The sequence below is a fragment of the Spodoptera frugiperda genome, chromosome 6 (assembly GCF_023101765.2).
Source record: "Spodoptera frugiperda isolate SF20-4 chromosome 6, AGI-APGP_CSIRO_Sfru_2.0, whole genome shotgun sequence".
Lineage (NCBI taxonomy): Eukaryota > Metazoa > Arthropoda > Insecta > Lepidoptera > Noctuidae > Spodoptera > Spodoptera frugiperda.
This window is the reverse complement of record NC_064217.1, coordinates 2,513,466-2,529,788: the sequence shown is the minus strand read 5'-3', so window position 1 is coordinate 2,529,788 and position 16,323 is coordinate 2,513,466. Positions and strand designations below refer to the sequence as shown.

Genomic DNA, 16,323 nt, shown 5'->3' with positions numbered 1-16,323 from the left:
AGATATTGTTTCTTTTATTACTTCAATACAGAGCTTGTGAAAATTAAACAAACAGATAGTTTAATTTTCAATGCCATTTTTATGGCCATGATATTAATACCCTGTCTGCATATTTAGTTACTTAAAGCGCCAAATCTACCGATAGGTTTATGTACATCTTACTCAATTTATGTAGTAATAAAAGAGGTTATATTAGCTCTTGTTCTAAAAGCATAATAAAATAATTCAAGTACATGTTCTTTCTAGTCCAATAGCTAATAAAACGTGCTTATTATATTTTGCATACAAAAGGACCAAACATGAACTTATAAAATTAAAATCAATGAGTTGGAAATCGTTTTGTAATGGCGTGAACGGCATCTATTAGAACGAAAATCATGTACGAGTGGCGGTTGATTACATCACGTTCATTCAATTAGTGGGCGTTCGTTATTAGAGCTATTATTTTAAAAGCATCGCCTGTTACTGCTTGAAACAATCGGGGCTTTAAATCTCTTTTTTTCTTTCTTCCATGACACGTCATTCACGTGAGGTTTTCAATGTTTTACATGTGTATGTATTATTACGTTGCAGTAAGACTGTTTAGATCTTTCATGCCGTGTAGACAAAAACTTTTGGATGGAGTGTAAGCGTAAGTGGAGCTGTCGTATGAAATACATAGTGTTATATACCTAATATTGCAATTACGTTTATCTTTTTATATTAATTTATTAATCTTGGTCAAATTTTTAATACTCTCTTTCAAAATCTCTTCTATATTTATTTTAACGTTGCGTCACACTAGGTTTGTCTCCTGTGTCATGGTTTCGTTGACAAACATACAAGTTCACGTACATATCACACCTATGACATGAAGTAACAATTTGATAATCATACCTACATAAAGATGCTCCGTCGCTTTTTGTTACAAAATTTAGTAGGTTTTTCGCACCGGTTTCGAACCACAGCTACCCCCAGTACAACCGTGCAGCCTACTTGTTTGTGTATAAAATGTAGTAAACGGGGTGGTTGTTAGTACAGTAAGACTCTGATTATCATTTTAGCTCAAGATGACAAGACGTCATCAGTTGTAATCATGAACCCAATTATGTCTTATCGAAAACAAAAAACCACACATGTTTGCTAAAGAAAAGAACCACCACCGACAATCCTGACATACTTCCAGCTTCGATCACACCAAACAATATCCATTACACAGAATTTTACATTTCGTGTACGCAAAGGCCGCTCCCTAATTCGTCGAACGAACAATAACTGGTCACAGTAAGCGCACGCGCTACTCATCTCAGTACACTCAAAACGATCGTGTCATGCGCACACACATTGTTACTTTGTTGTATAACAATAGTAGCTTTTAGTTAATTTTTTAATTGTGTTTTAGGTTTTTTGTTGTGACTGACAAAATGGATTCTAAAGTGTTTGTTCTGTGTTTTTGTGCGGTGTTCGGTAAGATTTTATGGTCCTTTTATGTCAAAATTTCTTTCTTTTTCTAATATGTAGATTTATTGCGGCTAATTATTTATTTATTAAAATTTTGTATGTGCTATTACGAAATTATTTAATTACTTTTTATCTCACTCTGTACTGATATTATAAAAAATAAATATTAATGCCTTGGACTCGCTGTGTAGACTAACCTTATTTTTGTGCAAGGAGTTTTAGGTTTAATTCCCAGACCAGGCAATGTGTTATTCGATTTTATTTGGTTTTGGAAGTTGGCTGTGTGGACTAACTTAATTTTTCTGCAAGGAGTCTCAGGTTTGATGAAATCAGGCAAAGTATTATTATTAAATTTTATTGTGAATATTTCTGCTATTTCCAGAATTCTAATATGATATGCGAGATTATGATATGTTATCATACACTACATTCCTATGAATTGTGTTTCTTAAATTATTAATATACGTAATTACCTGAGTCTACCTGAGTTTTTAGTATATTAATAACTTAAATAAAAGATAAATCATAAATAAATTGTTATGATGGTACACTAATTAAACTTTTCATTAGGAAGCATAATGCGAAAGCTTAGTATTTATTTAATTAACCAAAAATATATTAAAGCCAGTAATTTGTAGAGATTTTTAATTAGAACACTGTTATTCATTCAATTTTCATATTTTAACCGACTTCCAAAAAAAGGAGGTTCTCAATTAGACCGGAATTTTTTTTGTATGTATGTTAACACCGATTATCGTAGCTTGATTATGACTTAATTGTCTGTCTCGTCGTCGCAAGTGCGGCTGCAAGAGCTTAGGTTTCAGTTACCGGATCGGTCAAATTATTATTCAGATTTTCTAAAACTAATTCTTTAAATTCAATTAAAATAAACAATATAATTCTAAGTAGTTTGGAAATGTTGAAGACACGTCGTTTTCAGACAAAAAAAAACTTTTGAATTCTCCAAAGTCTATCTATCTTTTAATTTTACTTTCATAAGACAACAATAGATTATGTCGTCAACATTATTTCGAGAATTTTTAACTAAAACTTGTTTCGTCGTGCCACAGTTCGTTGTCCATTGTCAAAACAGATCCTGCTATGTAAAGAAAACTTTAACATACAAAAGCAATTTAATGAGAATTTTTACAACAAATTAATATAGATGTTGAAGCATGACTATCCCATGTTTGGGGCCGGAAGGGCCGGCTCGACCGGAGTGATACCACGGCCTCACAGAAAACCGACGTGAAATAACGCTTGCGTTGTGTTTCGTTGTGTAAGTGAGGTTAGTGGAGGCCCAATTCCCCTGTTCCCAATCTTCCCAATCTTGGCCCCAACAACCCTTAAATTTCTAACCCCCAAAAGGCCGGCAACGCACTTGTAATGCCTCTGGTGTTTCGAGTGTCCATAGGCGGCGGCGATTGCTTACCATCAGGTGATCCGTCAGCTCGTTTACCGGCTTATACATTAAAAAAATAAATATCTTTCATGACCCGAAAATCTAAGCAGAAGAAAATGAAAATCTGAGAAAATTAAATAACTTTATACACTTAATTTACAAAACAACTTTAAGTTTCGTGACAATCTTGCTCTTTAGTCTTCCAACCTTCAAACTTGATCGAAATAATGGACATTGACTCTGACAACAGAGACAAGTACTTGTATTCATCGGTAGACAGTAGTTATACGGTATTACAAAACAATCATGGTCAATCAGAGCGAGTCTCGTGGGTTGAACGTCTACAGTTTAGGTACTAGTGCGACTGTCGAACGAGGAAATCTCCTCTCCTCTGTATGAACTCTATAAACTTGTAATTTAACGACCTTCAAACTTTCAAGAACACCTTTTTAAAAGGCTGGCAACGCACTTTTTACTCCTCTGGTGTTGCGGGTGTCCATGGGCGGCGCTGATCGCTTACCATCAGGTGACTCGTCTGATCTTTTGCTACCTATTCCATAAAAAAAACTCTTTTGGTGTCATAGATGATGGTGATTTCTTACCATCAAAAAGATCCATGAATTCCATTGGCTCTTATTCCATGAAAAAGAATCAGGTCTCAGTTCTAGATGTACATTCGGTTTTAGAAATATTTCTACAGGGCCTGGAATTGTGCCCATAACATATAAGATAAAGATAAATTTATTTGTATAAACATGTGTAGATAACATTATGCATATAAATGCAAATGCAGATGGTTTTATGGAATTCTAAGTCTCAACATGTTATGCGTTATACATACCTAATTCGGTCATATTATGCGACGTACACAATGCACTTGTAACTGTCTTGGTGTTGCGGGTGTCCTTGGGCAGCACTCATCACTTCCTACCAAAGTGAATTGATTAGTTCACTCAATCCTATAAAAAACCTCTTAAAATAATTGACAAAAGGATATTCTCTACTACTACACTTTCTGAAAAAAGGCACGTAGCTATTATATCATAGTCCATCAACACATCGATATAATATGGCCATAAACCACTCAACCACGTGACTACAGTTTAAACTTCCAGAGATTAAGTGCCGTCTCCGATTGGTTGTAAAAACGAAAAGGGTTACCTTTACTGGTTCTCATAAATAACGACTAAACAAACTGTCACTGCTCTCCTATAAATCTTTTCAATACATTTTTCCAGTTAGGACGCTATTGATCTAGGCTAGGACGAAGAGGTTTACACAAACTTACCTACATATACATTGGTATAGTGTAGTATTTACCTACTTATTTTTTGTTTTGTTTTGGCATGGGATGCTTTCTAGGAAACCAAGCTCTTAAAGAAAGGTCTGGAAAATTCCATTTCATCAGTAACCTGTTTCCATTTTTAAAATTTTCTGATCCTGTATTGGCTCTTGTTCGGATTAGCAAACAATTTCTTTGTAACTGCAAAAATGCATTTGTGTATAGTGTTTTAAAGTTCATTATCAATTGAATAATATAATATATGAGATGGTGAAAGCAGAAAACATTATAGCATAAAATCCCGCATCACTAATGGACAGTTGCATATTTTTTCCCATCGCATCGCCCGGCGTCACCGCACATGTTTAATAAACGCCAATTAAAATCAATTATTTAATATCATACGAGGCAATGAAAGGACATTATGCCCGCTTTATGGCGTCCTTTATAAATACTGACGGATAAATACCGAGTACCTACTTAAACCAAAATGGAATGATGAATAAAATTTCTTTTCGCGTCAAAGTATTTTTTAAGTCGAAATGTCGAGGCCCTTTTTGTGAGGAGAAAGTCCGCTGCTCATTAGAAGCTTCCTTTTTCTAAGTGACTAGTTCTTTTATCCAAAATGAGACAAGATTTCGACCCTGCAAAGTACAATTTGATGTCTAACTCCCGTCGCAATTAGCGACATCTTTGCTATAGATAGCTGTTTACTCGTACGCAGTTTCCTATTTGAACAATGTCATTAGGAACGACTATATCACCCAGATTAAGTAGATCCCATATTGATACGAATATTCGTCTTTAAAATACATTTGTATTTGTGGTGATGTTTTACAAGTATACTCGTACCTACAGAAATCCTGGTTGATACAATGACTAAGCGATCAGCTGATTGACGAATTTGATTCCAATTTAAAGCAATTTTATTATTAGCATCCAATTCCGGATCGGACTGTTACTTGTGTTAGTTAAATAGTGTTGACAAAAGAACCCACAACAGAAAACCCGCATTATCTATTAACAAAAATGTTCCCCTAAAAGGTTAGAAGCTAAAAATTTCTCCTCCACGCATATCATGTTCCTTGTTCCAAATATGCTACATTACGCATTAGAGACGACCGTCCAATTGAGCGAATTAAGAGTCTCTTTAAGACCAAGCGGTTAGATAGCGTCCGTTTGTTTGCGACGCTCGTCGGCTTCAATTAGATAGTAAGTATTTTTAAATGATTCGGCTACACCCTTACTGATTATGAGTCGTTTAAAATGTTGTTAACACGCTGTTTGGTAGGTTACAGCTAGTTTATTGGACGTTTCTTTTTTAATTTTTTTTTTATCTTTTTATTTAAAAACTTTACCCCACACTAGGATTTTCTCCCGTGTCGTGGGTGCATTTACAAACATACAAGCTCAGATACATACGACACTCAGACCCGAAACAACAATTTGTTGATCACACAAAGAGTTGCCCCGCGCGGGAATCGAACCCATTACACTTTGCGCGGCAGCCGGTCCTCCAGCTACAGCACCAACCGTGCAGTCAATTAAATAGGTAGATATTATTAAATAGTAGCATAGGTATTCTGCTTAAATATCTACTAGGTATTCTAGAAATATTACTGCTATCTCGATGTGATTTTAGTAGTCTTTAACCTACTTTAAATTTGTTTGTTAGTCCTTTTTATATAATAAAAGGAGCCAGCTTTAGTTGTAAGAAATAAAATAGAAACACAATTAAACAGCAAAATATGCTTAAAACACTCAAGTACTTGTATCGTAGATGCTTGTATATCTATCAACATAGCATGTCAGCTTACGTGTTCAAAAACAAATGACTGACATAAACCAACACACGGTATTAATGAGAAAGTCCCCTCGACTTACAATAATTTGTTTAATTTAAAAAACACGAAAACATAACAAGGAATCCTTTGAATAGGGTGTTAAATTGTACCTTTTGAGGGCACAATAGAAATATTATCATTATACGGGCTAGATCGATTATGTTTATTGCATTTGACAGCTTAAATCAATACAATATTAAGACTAGTATCGCTTGTACTCAAGGTTATTTGTATTTTTTTTATTGTGAATAGGTAGTAAAGTATATTCAATTGATAAAAAGGTTATCTTGTATTAAAAAACAAAACATATTTTTGGTGGTTCTTACGTACAAATATTTTTGTTTTTGGTTTTATTATCCATTTATTTATTTACCTTACTTGATGATTACATTTTTAAATATTTAATTAGAAAAAAAAGTTAAAGTTAGTTTTATTATAATTAGGTACCTATGACAAGACTGCAAAAAATAAATAATTGTAGATGAGCTATTAAGTACGTTGACTCTTCTACACTACACATTTGATAGAGACAGTGCAGTAGCGCTGTCTGATAGACCTGAATCTTAAACTGCGATCTCCAACTCGCCTGCTTTGCGGGTCTGCGGACGGCGAGCAAGGTTATAACCAGATAACCAGATATCCCGTGCGTACGGCGCGTCGCGTTTTGCGCGCGCCTCAATGAGCCATCAGACAACTACAGATGGGGCCCAGTAGGGCTGATGCCGACCTGGTGTTGTGGACTACCTAGTGCGTGCGGGCTCTGGCTTGAAAACAGGAGTAAGAACGGTGCGGTATTTAGTCAGTAAGAGTCTGAACTTCCCTCTCGCCTCGCCGTGGTGAAGTAGTCATTAAACGACTTTCCAACCCAAAAAAAAGCGTGGAGATTACGGCAAATCGGAGTGAGTTAATAAATATGTAGGGCCCATAATGCAACACAATATTGTCACGGGCTGTTGACGATGATCACATTGAAAACATCCATTAAAACATAATAGGTATCTTAACAAAACCGAAAATGTAATGGAATTTTAAAACACATTAATATAATATACGAAGTAAGAGGTAGACACATTATAGGAATTAGGTAGGAACGAAAAGTTTTAGGTACTGAACACAACATTGTTCACCCAAACATCCTTTGGTCTTGTTCATTCGAACAAAACTTTATCAGAATAAAATAGAACGTTCGTGAGACGTTAAAAAACTTGAACGAGCTGTGGTAAATATTGGGTTTCTAAAATTTAAAAAAATATCTAAAGGAATATATGAACTGGGCATTGAGGTACCCGACGAATATATCATTGATGTACCTATATCGCAAAGAAATTTTAAAGTAACATGCAATATAAAATATGCGCCCTAACACTTCTAGTGAAATAAAAGTTTCGTAGAAATTTTAACAAAGCAATTTTCTAACATATTATTTATATTTGGTTCGCAAACTGAATTTAGTCACAGTGCGACTGTTATTATCACGTGTTCAATCTCGCATTTAAATAATGCCGTGCGTGACTCCAAACTTTAAAATTGCTGGCCATGCATTCGAGCTGATTAATTGTTTAATTTACTCGGGAATATGGAATAATTTTCTCGTTCATAGCTACACAGAAAAGGTTGGGAAAGGTGAAACGTTTTTGCAAGAAAATAAATGTAATGTTGGTACCTACATTCATACCGTTTCATTTTCAATTTAACTTTTTACCAAACTTCTGAGAAGGTCACGCTTTCCACGTAAGTAGCTGATTTTTTGTATAGAGGTAAATGTTCGATATTTCTGTGACGTGGGTTGGTAAATAATAAACACGACTTCAATGCTATGTGGTTAGAAGTTTACTATTTACGAGGAAAATACGTTTCAGAAGCAGTTTAGCAGGTACTTTAATAGGTTTTAGATGGTAAGAGCCAGTGAATGTACCTGTTCTATGTATATGTCCTATTCCTAACTAGAAAGTAAACGGTGTTTTTAAGTCTTTGGCTGCCAATAGAAAACTGTTGAAGGCAAATCCTCCGCTGACGTCGGTCACCGGTGACCACTACGGCGTTCAATGTGTTAAATTATAATATTTACTCAAACTTGTTCCAGTTGCTGCTGAAGCTATAGAAATGAACTTAACGAACGAGTGGAAACAAGACATTGGTTGGGAGATCTACTGCTCGTGGAGGATTCCAAATGGCGACTCTCTACAGTCAGTGCGGTTGCACCAAAACAACCAGCAGTTCCTGATATTTAGACCTGAGGTAAATTCTATGAGACTATTGGATGGAACAAACTATATACATCAAAAACTTCACACATTTTAATCTAATTTAAACTCCGTGCTAACAAATCTTCTAAAATCCTAATGAGTACCCCAAAAATCTTTGCTCTTTGCTCAAATTGGGAATCCAATCCAAGTTTTTTTTGCGGTTATTCTACCAATGAGGCATGCCGGTGAAACAACAAACACTATTAATGGAACCAAATTCGTTTAAAAACGCGGTTAACAAAACGTTTCAGTATAGGTACATCAGGTACCGCATTAGAGGGAATTATCTCATCCTTCCGGCCCTAAACGGATCAAAATGATTAAATTTTTGTTTACAAAAGGCAAAAGGTCAACCACCAAACATCCTGTAACAGTCCTCTTTGTTAGATGGTTTACAATTGCAGGGAATTAAACTGTTTTGTAGTAATCTTCTTAAATATTTAGGTAGACATTGTGAGAATTGTAGATGTCAATGTTCATAGACTAGAACACATTTTTTCGTCACTTCTGCTGTATGCCGTAAGTGCGGGTCTACGGATGGCGAGCACTGGCAGGTCGCGTTCCGCGCGCACCTCAAAGAACCATCAGACTAGCACAAATGGGGCCCAGTAAGGCTGATGTTCGTCCCGGAGCTGCGAACTATCTAGCGGTTTAACTGGGCGCCGGCTCGCACAGCAAGAATAGGAACGGGTGGTTTTTAGTCAGTAAGAGTCTGACACTCCCTCTCGCCTCAGCCAAGGCGGTAGAAGTCATTGAATGATTTTCCTACCTCAAAAAACCCTTGACCTTGACTTGTTTCATTGAAGAAAAGTTATAAATCTCTAGATAATATCAATTTTTGGAGTTTACTTCGTGTGTTTGAACCAATATTATTTTCTTTACTTACAGACTGATGGAGACAGTCGCGTTTTAGTGACCAGACGTCTTACAGATGTTTTAACAACAAACTGTGCATTATCCAAAGAAGACAGACAAATGGGAACTTGCGTGCTAACATTTGAACTGTACCAGCCTCAGAAACAGGGCTTCATGATAACCTGTGAGGTGTCAGGAGAACGGCCATATTTCAGGATGGAAAACAAAACTATTTACGTTGACAAGTACGGTAAGTTATTTCTGTTTTTATGGAATATGGAGCAAACTAGCAGACGGGTCACCTGATGGTAAGCAATCAGCGTCGCGTATGGACACCCGAAATAACAGACGAGTCATACATGTGTTGCCAGCCTTAAAAAAGGAATTCGCTATTAATCACATGAACTATTCGAGTAAAACTCTATTATAAACTAAATGCCCGTGACCCAGACCTTCGTTATATTATAAAAGTCGATAGCTCTCGCTCTACTAGTTTCAAGTCGAACCGGAATTCATAAGATGCGTTGTTTGAGCGTTAAATTATGAAAACCTTCTCATGCGGACGCCCAGTTTTGCACCGAGCATTATATTGTAGTTATTAAGGTATCAATGTCGATTAGTTAGTAGGTACTAACACTTGGACCAACATATTGACAAAATAAATATAGGTACAATTAATATATCTAATCGTGAATTATCATGTACTGTTGATGGAAAAGTATTAACCTAATTATAATTGTTTTTATTCCACAGTTCCATCTACAGATGCCGCGCTAAGGGTGGTATCCCAAAATAAAGATACCGGTCGGGTGACTCTCAACTGCACCTCTAGTGGTGTACCGGGTCCTAATTTGACGTGGACTATTCTCGGTCAACAAAAGGTATGAACCATTTTTCAAATTGTATTCAAAATCCCCGATTACCCAACAACCCTTAAATTCCCAACCCCCAAAAGGCCGGCAACGCACTTGTAACGCCTCTGGTGTTTCAAGTGTCCATGGGCGGTGGCGATTGCTTACCATCAGGTAATACGTCTGCTCGAATACAGGCGTGGTCCATAAAAAACAAATTGTTACCCTTGTCAAGTGAAAGGCAATTTCGGCACAAACGCACGATTTTTTAGGAGATGTCACTAAATGTTGTTGTAAGTGGGATATGACCCAACTCTATTTTCTGTACTCAGCTCTCTCAACTCTCTAACTCTATACTCAAGAGAAAATTCAAATATTAAGAATTAGTTCAGTATCACAAATAAACAATAAAAACAGTCATCAAGTACTAGAGTATTACATATAGTCCCCTTACTTATTAGTCAGGTACCTAAATACAAAATTAGTTACATCAAAACTAGTTTGATCATTTACTTAGTAGTATGAACTAGTTTATGTTTTGATGTAGAAATTTAATGCAGCGTACTCATATGAACTACTGTCAAAAAGTTTAGACTCAAGTCCTACCACTAAATTAGAGCCGCTCATTAGGTGTAATTAAACTAAATTTTTAATTATCTACTTAGTTGTTTTTGTTTATCCGGAGCTGCGGACAAACGTAACAGGTTACCGGGGCTCCGGCTCAAAGCAGGAGAAGGAACGGGGTGGTTTTTAGTCAGTAAGAGTCTGACACTCCCTCTCGCCTCACCCAAGGCGGGAGAAGTCCGGAAAAGAAAAAGTGGATGATTTTCCCCCCTCAAAAAAAAATGATTTAAAAATTATGACTGCCTTCAATTTATTAACAAACAATGAATTAAATATGGGTAGTCTTAAATCACCACTTCCAATTGCACACAACATCAATATTTTTTAAACAACACCGGCGGAGGCGCGGTGAAGATACTGAGAATAAATCAATTTAAAATAAACCTTAACTACTAAAGCATACGGACGAAATCGGCATACATGCCTCCGCCGGTGTGCGCTGGGTCTAAATCACCGAAAATAACTATTTCAGATCCCTCACGACTTCACCGGTGTCAGTTGGAACGCGACATCCAAACTATGGGATGCGTGGTCCGTCCTAACTTACACGTCGAACGCAGATACCACAGCAGTTTGCACGCCAGAGGTCAGCACTGCAGGCAGACTAGTGAAGGGAAAATCTGCTGAATATAATTCTGCAGAATGTAGCAGAGGTAAGGCTTTCTTTTTATCATTTATTTATATCTACGCTGATTAGTTGACCAGTCGTTAGCTGAGATTGCAGTGCAAAGGGTATCTCGGGTTTGATATTATGCGAGTCGAACAAAGTTATTACTTATTAGGCTTTTTATTCAGAAATTTTCTATAACAATCTGCATAGAACAGTTATTAAAAATTAAGACTTTATAATATTCATGTACTAAGCTATACTAAGCTAAGACAAAAAAGTATAGAAATTGTGACTTTTATCATTTCTTTTTCAGGACTGGTAGCACTAATCGTGAGCGCAGCACTATACCTGGTACTTGTAAGATGACCAACATAGGAGTAAACGGCGAATACTTAATGAAACCATAAACTTTGATTTGTTCAATTTTATTTTATTTCCGCTGAGTATCGTTGTAAACGATTGATTATTATAGTTTCCAAGCTGGAGTTACAATATGTAAGTCAAACATTATCAAAATAATCTAGGAACATTTTGATTTTATAAAAGAAAATGGCGGATTGACGTATTCAACTGTCAAATTGACAATATCTTCTTGTTAATCTAACAGTTGCATACGTCAGAAATAATAAATCTAAGTATTAATATTGTTACGTCATAAAATTAAGACTGAAATATGTTTTTCTGATTTTTTTTTAATAGATATTGATGCCGTTATTTAAGAAAATATTTTGTTTCCGTATGACGGAATAGATGCATATTTCATAAGCCGGGACAATTTTCCAATATTTCAAAAGACTTGCATATTGTAATTTCAGCTTTATTTTATACATATTTTGGCTCTTTTTAGAGATTCTTACATGTTTTACATTTTATTATGTAGGTTACCATTATATTAATTTTCTATTACAGATAATAATTGAAATTCATAGTATATTATAATATGCACTTAAAAAACCTACTTATTAAATGAGAGGAAGACCTTTGCCATTTATGTAATGTAATATAATTATTATTATAACATGACAAGGTAAAGAAATGGTAAAAGTCCCCCGCAATGAATGTTACGTGCATTTCACAATATTTTTATTAATAAAATCGTGACTATACAATTGTAAATAAATTTTGGACGTAATACTTCATCAAATTGAAGGAAAGTTTTTTAAGAAAATAATAATTTTAGCACCTCAGAGGCACTGGAAGGATATATAAGGAATAAAAATACGTAAAAAATATTGTGACTAGGTCAAAGACATTTCACTTGCTTGCAAAAGAAACAGCGCCTTTTATTTTAATTTTTATAATACATTAATAAATTACTCTCTAGACTGGCTTTCTTTTATTAATTTTGGCATATTTTTCATATAAATATTGTGTGAATTTTGCAAGCAAGTTTGCATAAAGAAAATATATTTGTAAGCAAAGATCTGTAGGTAGGAACGTAATTGGTAGTTGATATTATCGAATGACAGTGTAGTTTATATTATAGTACAGATTTATAAGTGTTTATAATTAAAGATTTACATGCGAATATTGAAATAATTGTGAATTTTTTTGTTTGTCAACACACTGTTATTACTATTATAATCATACATTTTAAATGAACGGATTTGAGATTATTGAACAATAAATAATGAAACCTTTTTATTCATATTTTATTTTACTAATTTCGTCAATGTTTATCTGAGTTTACATAATTATTGTGTGAACTTGAGTTGAAAATCTTGAAGATAATTTATACTACAGTACCCTTAGTGCGAGTTTGCTTAATAATCAAAACGAGAGCGCATTCGGCGCTTTGATTAGTTGGTTTATTCGAGCCGGTCAATCAGGGCCCAACGCGCTCTCGTTTCGATTACTTTAAATGTAAAGCAAACTCGTACTAAGAGTACAGGTACCTTATCAAATATTTCTCAAAGTTGTCGAAGGTTTACGACTAACAAGTAGGCTCTTGATTGTAATATGAATTAATACAACATGTTACAATGAATGACTGATAAATCACGACCATATTTCCTAACGATGAATATTATCACAGTGCCATCATTCTTTGTCATAGACACCTCACTATACTCAAAGTTCAAACGTATATTGTTAAAATAAATATTGTAGTATGTCGGTCAACCTCCATGTATGGATTCGACATGCTAGTAAACGTGAAGCCAATTTCAGAGAATATAAGGAATTATGGATAAAGTTGAGCAAAGGCACGGCTCATTTCACAACTTATTGCATCTGAAGATATCGATCTAATTTTAACGATTCATAAGTTATGAGGAATTTTTGTTGTCTTCAGTAATATTTACGCTCGTTGCGCTTTACATAAAATTCATAAGGGGTCATTCTAGTCATTAAGGGGAGGCCCATATCGAGCAATGGGCGGTTTAAGATTGATGTAATGATTGACTTCACGATTGGCGCAGTGCCTTGGCAACTGGCTGCCGGGCAACACGCCGGTTTGATTCCGCACGGAGCAACTCAACAACAAATTGTTGATTAGGGTCTAGGTGTCATATGCATGTTAAATTGTATGTTTTTAAACGCACCCACGACACAGGAGTAAATCCTAGTGTGGGGGCAACGTTTTAAAACGATAATTCACAATACCCCTTTACAGGTAAGCCATTTTGACCGATGTACTTACAAAAAGGTGAAACATCCGTCTAATACCAGTCACTTTGAACATTTGAATATAGTGATATGGCCACGCCATACAAACACGTCGGTATCTCTCAGTCGCCCCGCCTAGCGAGGGTATACAATAGTACCTAACTACACGAAGTTACAATGGAGGCCAAGATAAGACACTACATAGTACATACAATTTTACATTAATACTTTATGTTGTAATCAAATGATATGAAGAAATACGTTTGTTATTTTAATGCACATTGTGTTGAAATACTTTAATGGTTTTTCTAATCAAGGGCCGGATTAACTAATCAGGAACCTTAGTACGAGTTTTCGGTTAACGAGAGCGCGTTCGGTGATATGATTGGTTGGCTCATTGGAGCCACCTAATCACAGCGCCGAACGCGCATTCATTGCGATCTCGTTAAACGTAAAGTAAACTCATACTAAGGCCCCAGTATCGCATATGAATTTCAGAAACACTATACCCTTTGCGCTGTAACAAGGTGCGGCTGACAGATTCAGTAACGTTTCGTATCACTCTTGAAAGTTGCTGCGATTTAAAAATTATGCCTTAGTATTTTAACTGTATCACATTCGTATTATGTTATATCATTCGGAAGTGTAGTTAATTACATTAAATCCAACCGGAATGTTCTAGTCTTTAAATAAAATCTAATAAAATCAAAAATAAAGTACAGTGTTATGCGTATAACGTAAATCCATAGTCGTGTTTAGTGATGGGATGTACTGCTACGATGGATAGGTAGTCGATGTTTTTTTTAGAATATAAAACGAAAATCATGCGTCGTTCAATTATCACTCTTAAAAAATCTTTAATTATGTGGGTAAATCTACTGTAGACGCGGCTCTCTCTGCCCGAACCACAGTGACTTTATCAGAGCACAAATATATAGTAGACATTTCCGGCGCCTTTGATAATGCGTGGTGATACTTAATCTGAAAGATCGTGGTTGCTTTAGTAACATATACAAACTAATATACACTTATATTCTTCACGGTTCTGTAAAACTGAAACTCTGAAACACCTCAGGGCTCGGTCATAAAATATTTATTTTGACAAGTATATACACGTAGTTACACTGCACAACTAAATAACACACACATTTAATAAAAAAATTAAAGAGAATTAAATGTATGCTGCGAGTATCGATAGCGATAAAAAAAGATTTTTCTAATGTCCATCCCTAAAGAGAGACGTCAACGTCATACTGGCATCTGTCAGCCGCACCTTGTTATAGCGCAAAGGGTATAGAAGTTACCACAGAACAGAGAAAAAGAAGTAGAAGTAGTATGTAGGCGGGGCACGCGTAGCCCCTGATAAGTACGGATATGCTTATGTCTGTCATTTAGGCGTTTGTACGCATATCAGTCTCGCTGGACTGTAATAACGTCAACTCGACATGTAAAAAATCGTCGAAAATCGTAAAAAAATATAAAAATGAAGAAATGTGCTATTTTATAGTGAAAAGATGAAAGTCATAACCAAAATGTGCCTAGTAGTGGTATATCGTACCATCGGTAAGTGCTATTTTATTTTATTTAAATTTATATTTAGCTTGAAACTAGTGACATATATTTTGTTTAATCTACAAACTAAATATAAATTTATGTCTAAGATGATAGAGTCTACTTTCTTTCAAACCCAAACCTGCTGTTCTAGAAGATTTCATTCGTGACATCTAAAATTTTGCTACTCGTTTAGGGATTGACATTATCGATAACAAGCTGTCGATATAATTAAAACTTTTTATTACGAATACAGATAAATAAAAAAAAATGGATAATAAGTAACTATTAATCATTAATTATGTTGTTTTAGATTTCCGAAGGATCCAGAAATAAAAGGAAAATGATCGAGATGACTGGAAGACAAAATTGGTTTCCTGCCACTAACTAGGACAATTTGTTTGGACCATGTTGTACAACAAGATATTATATTATGAGTATAACCGAAAAAAATGCGCAATTTTTGACTATAAATAATCAGTTACATTTCCAGATTGTGCAGGCAGAAATACCTAATAACGTTATGTAATATTGGCCACCATCTGAAGGGAAGTAACTTTGTTTAATGTTCAGTTTTATTTTCTATTTTTTGTAACATACGACCGTAATAAAAAAATACTTTATACAATGTGATAGGCGTCGGACTTCTAACCCGTTAAGGTTGAGTACTACATCCAATTTTATGACAAAAAATAATAATATTGGGGGTTGAACCCCCACTTGAAAATATTGAAAAATAGCGATGTTTTCGGTAAAAATAATTCAGAAATGATTTTTTTTCTCACCAAAACATTATCAAACAAATGAAAAGAGTAATGAATTAGTTAGCTAAGATTATTAGCTACCGTTTGTCGTTTTTTTTATGTTTCTACGACGCATACAACCTTTGATATCAAAAAAAGTAAAAAAAATATTAAAATAGCCATAACTTTTAGGGGGAGGGGATTCGACCACTTCGACCCCCGACTTTTGTCGATAGAATTAGGTGTAGAACTCAGCCTTAACGGGTTA

General features: G+C 35.2%; 1 protein-coding gene across 1 annotated transcript; it reads left to right on the top strand.

The window, feature by feature from the left end:
* The first annotated feature begins 1,264 nt into the window (after positions 1-1,264).
* On the top strand, positions 1,265-12,798 carry LOC118267657 (uncharacterized). The gene is made up of 6 exons (XM_035581765.2): positions 1,265-1,446; positions 8,052-8,206; positions 9,103-9,319; positions 9,823-9,950; positions 11,017-11,197; positions 11,468-12,798. Exons 1-6 carry the CDS (start codon positions 1,404-1,406, stop codon positions 11,518-11,520), a joined length of 777 nt encoding a protein of 258 aa, XP_035437658.2. The 5' UTR covers positions 1,265-1,403; the 3' UTR covers positions 11,521-12,798.
* The last annotated feature ends 3,525 nt before the right edge of the window (positions 12,799-16,323 follow it).

Excerpts from the sequence above, each read along its gene's own strand:
- LOC118267657 (XM_035581765.2), top strand. The coding sequence starts at position 1,404 with ATGGATTCTAAAGTGTTTGTTCTGTGTTTTTGTGCGGTGTTCG. Across the intron at positions 9,951-11,016 it reads CTATTCTCGGTCAACAAAAG|ATCCCTCACGACTTCACCGG; the intron begins GTATGAACCATT and ends TAACTATTTCAG. Across the intron at positions 11,198-11,467 it reads TTCTGCAGAATGTAGCAGAG|GACTGGTAGCACTAATCGTG; the intron begins GTAAGGCTTTCT and ends TTTCTTTTTCAG.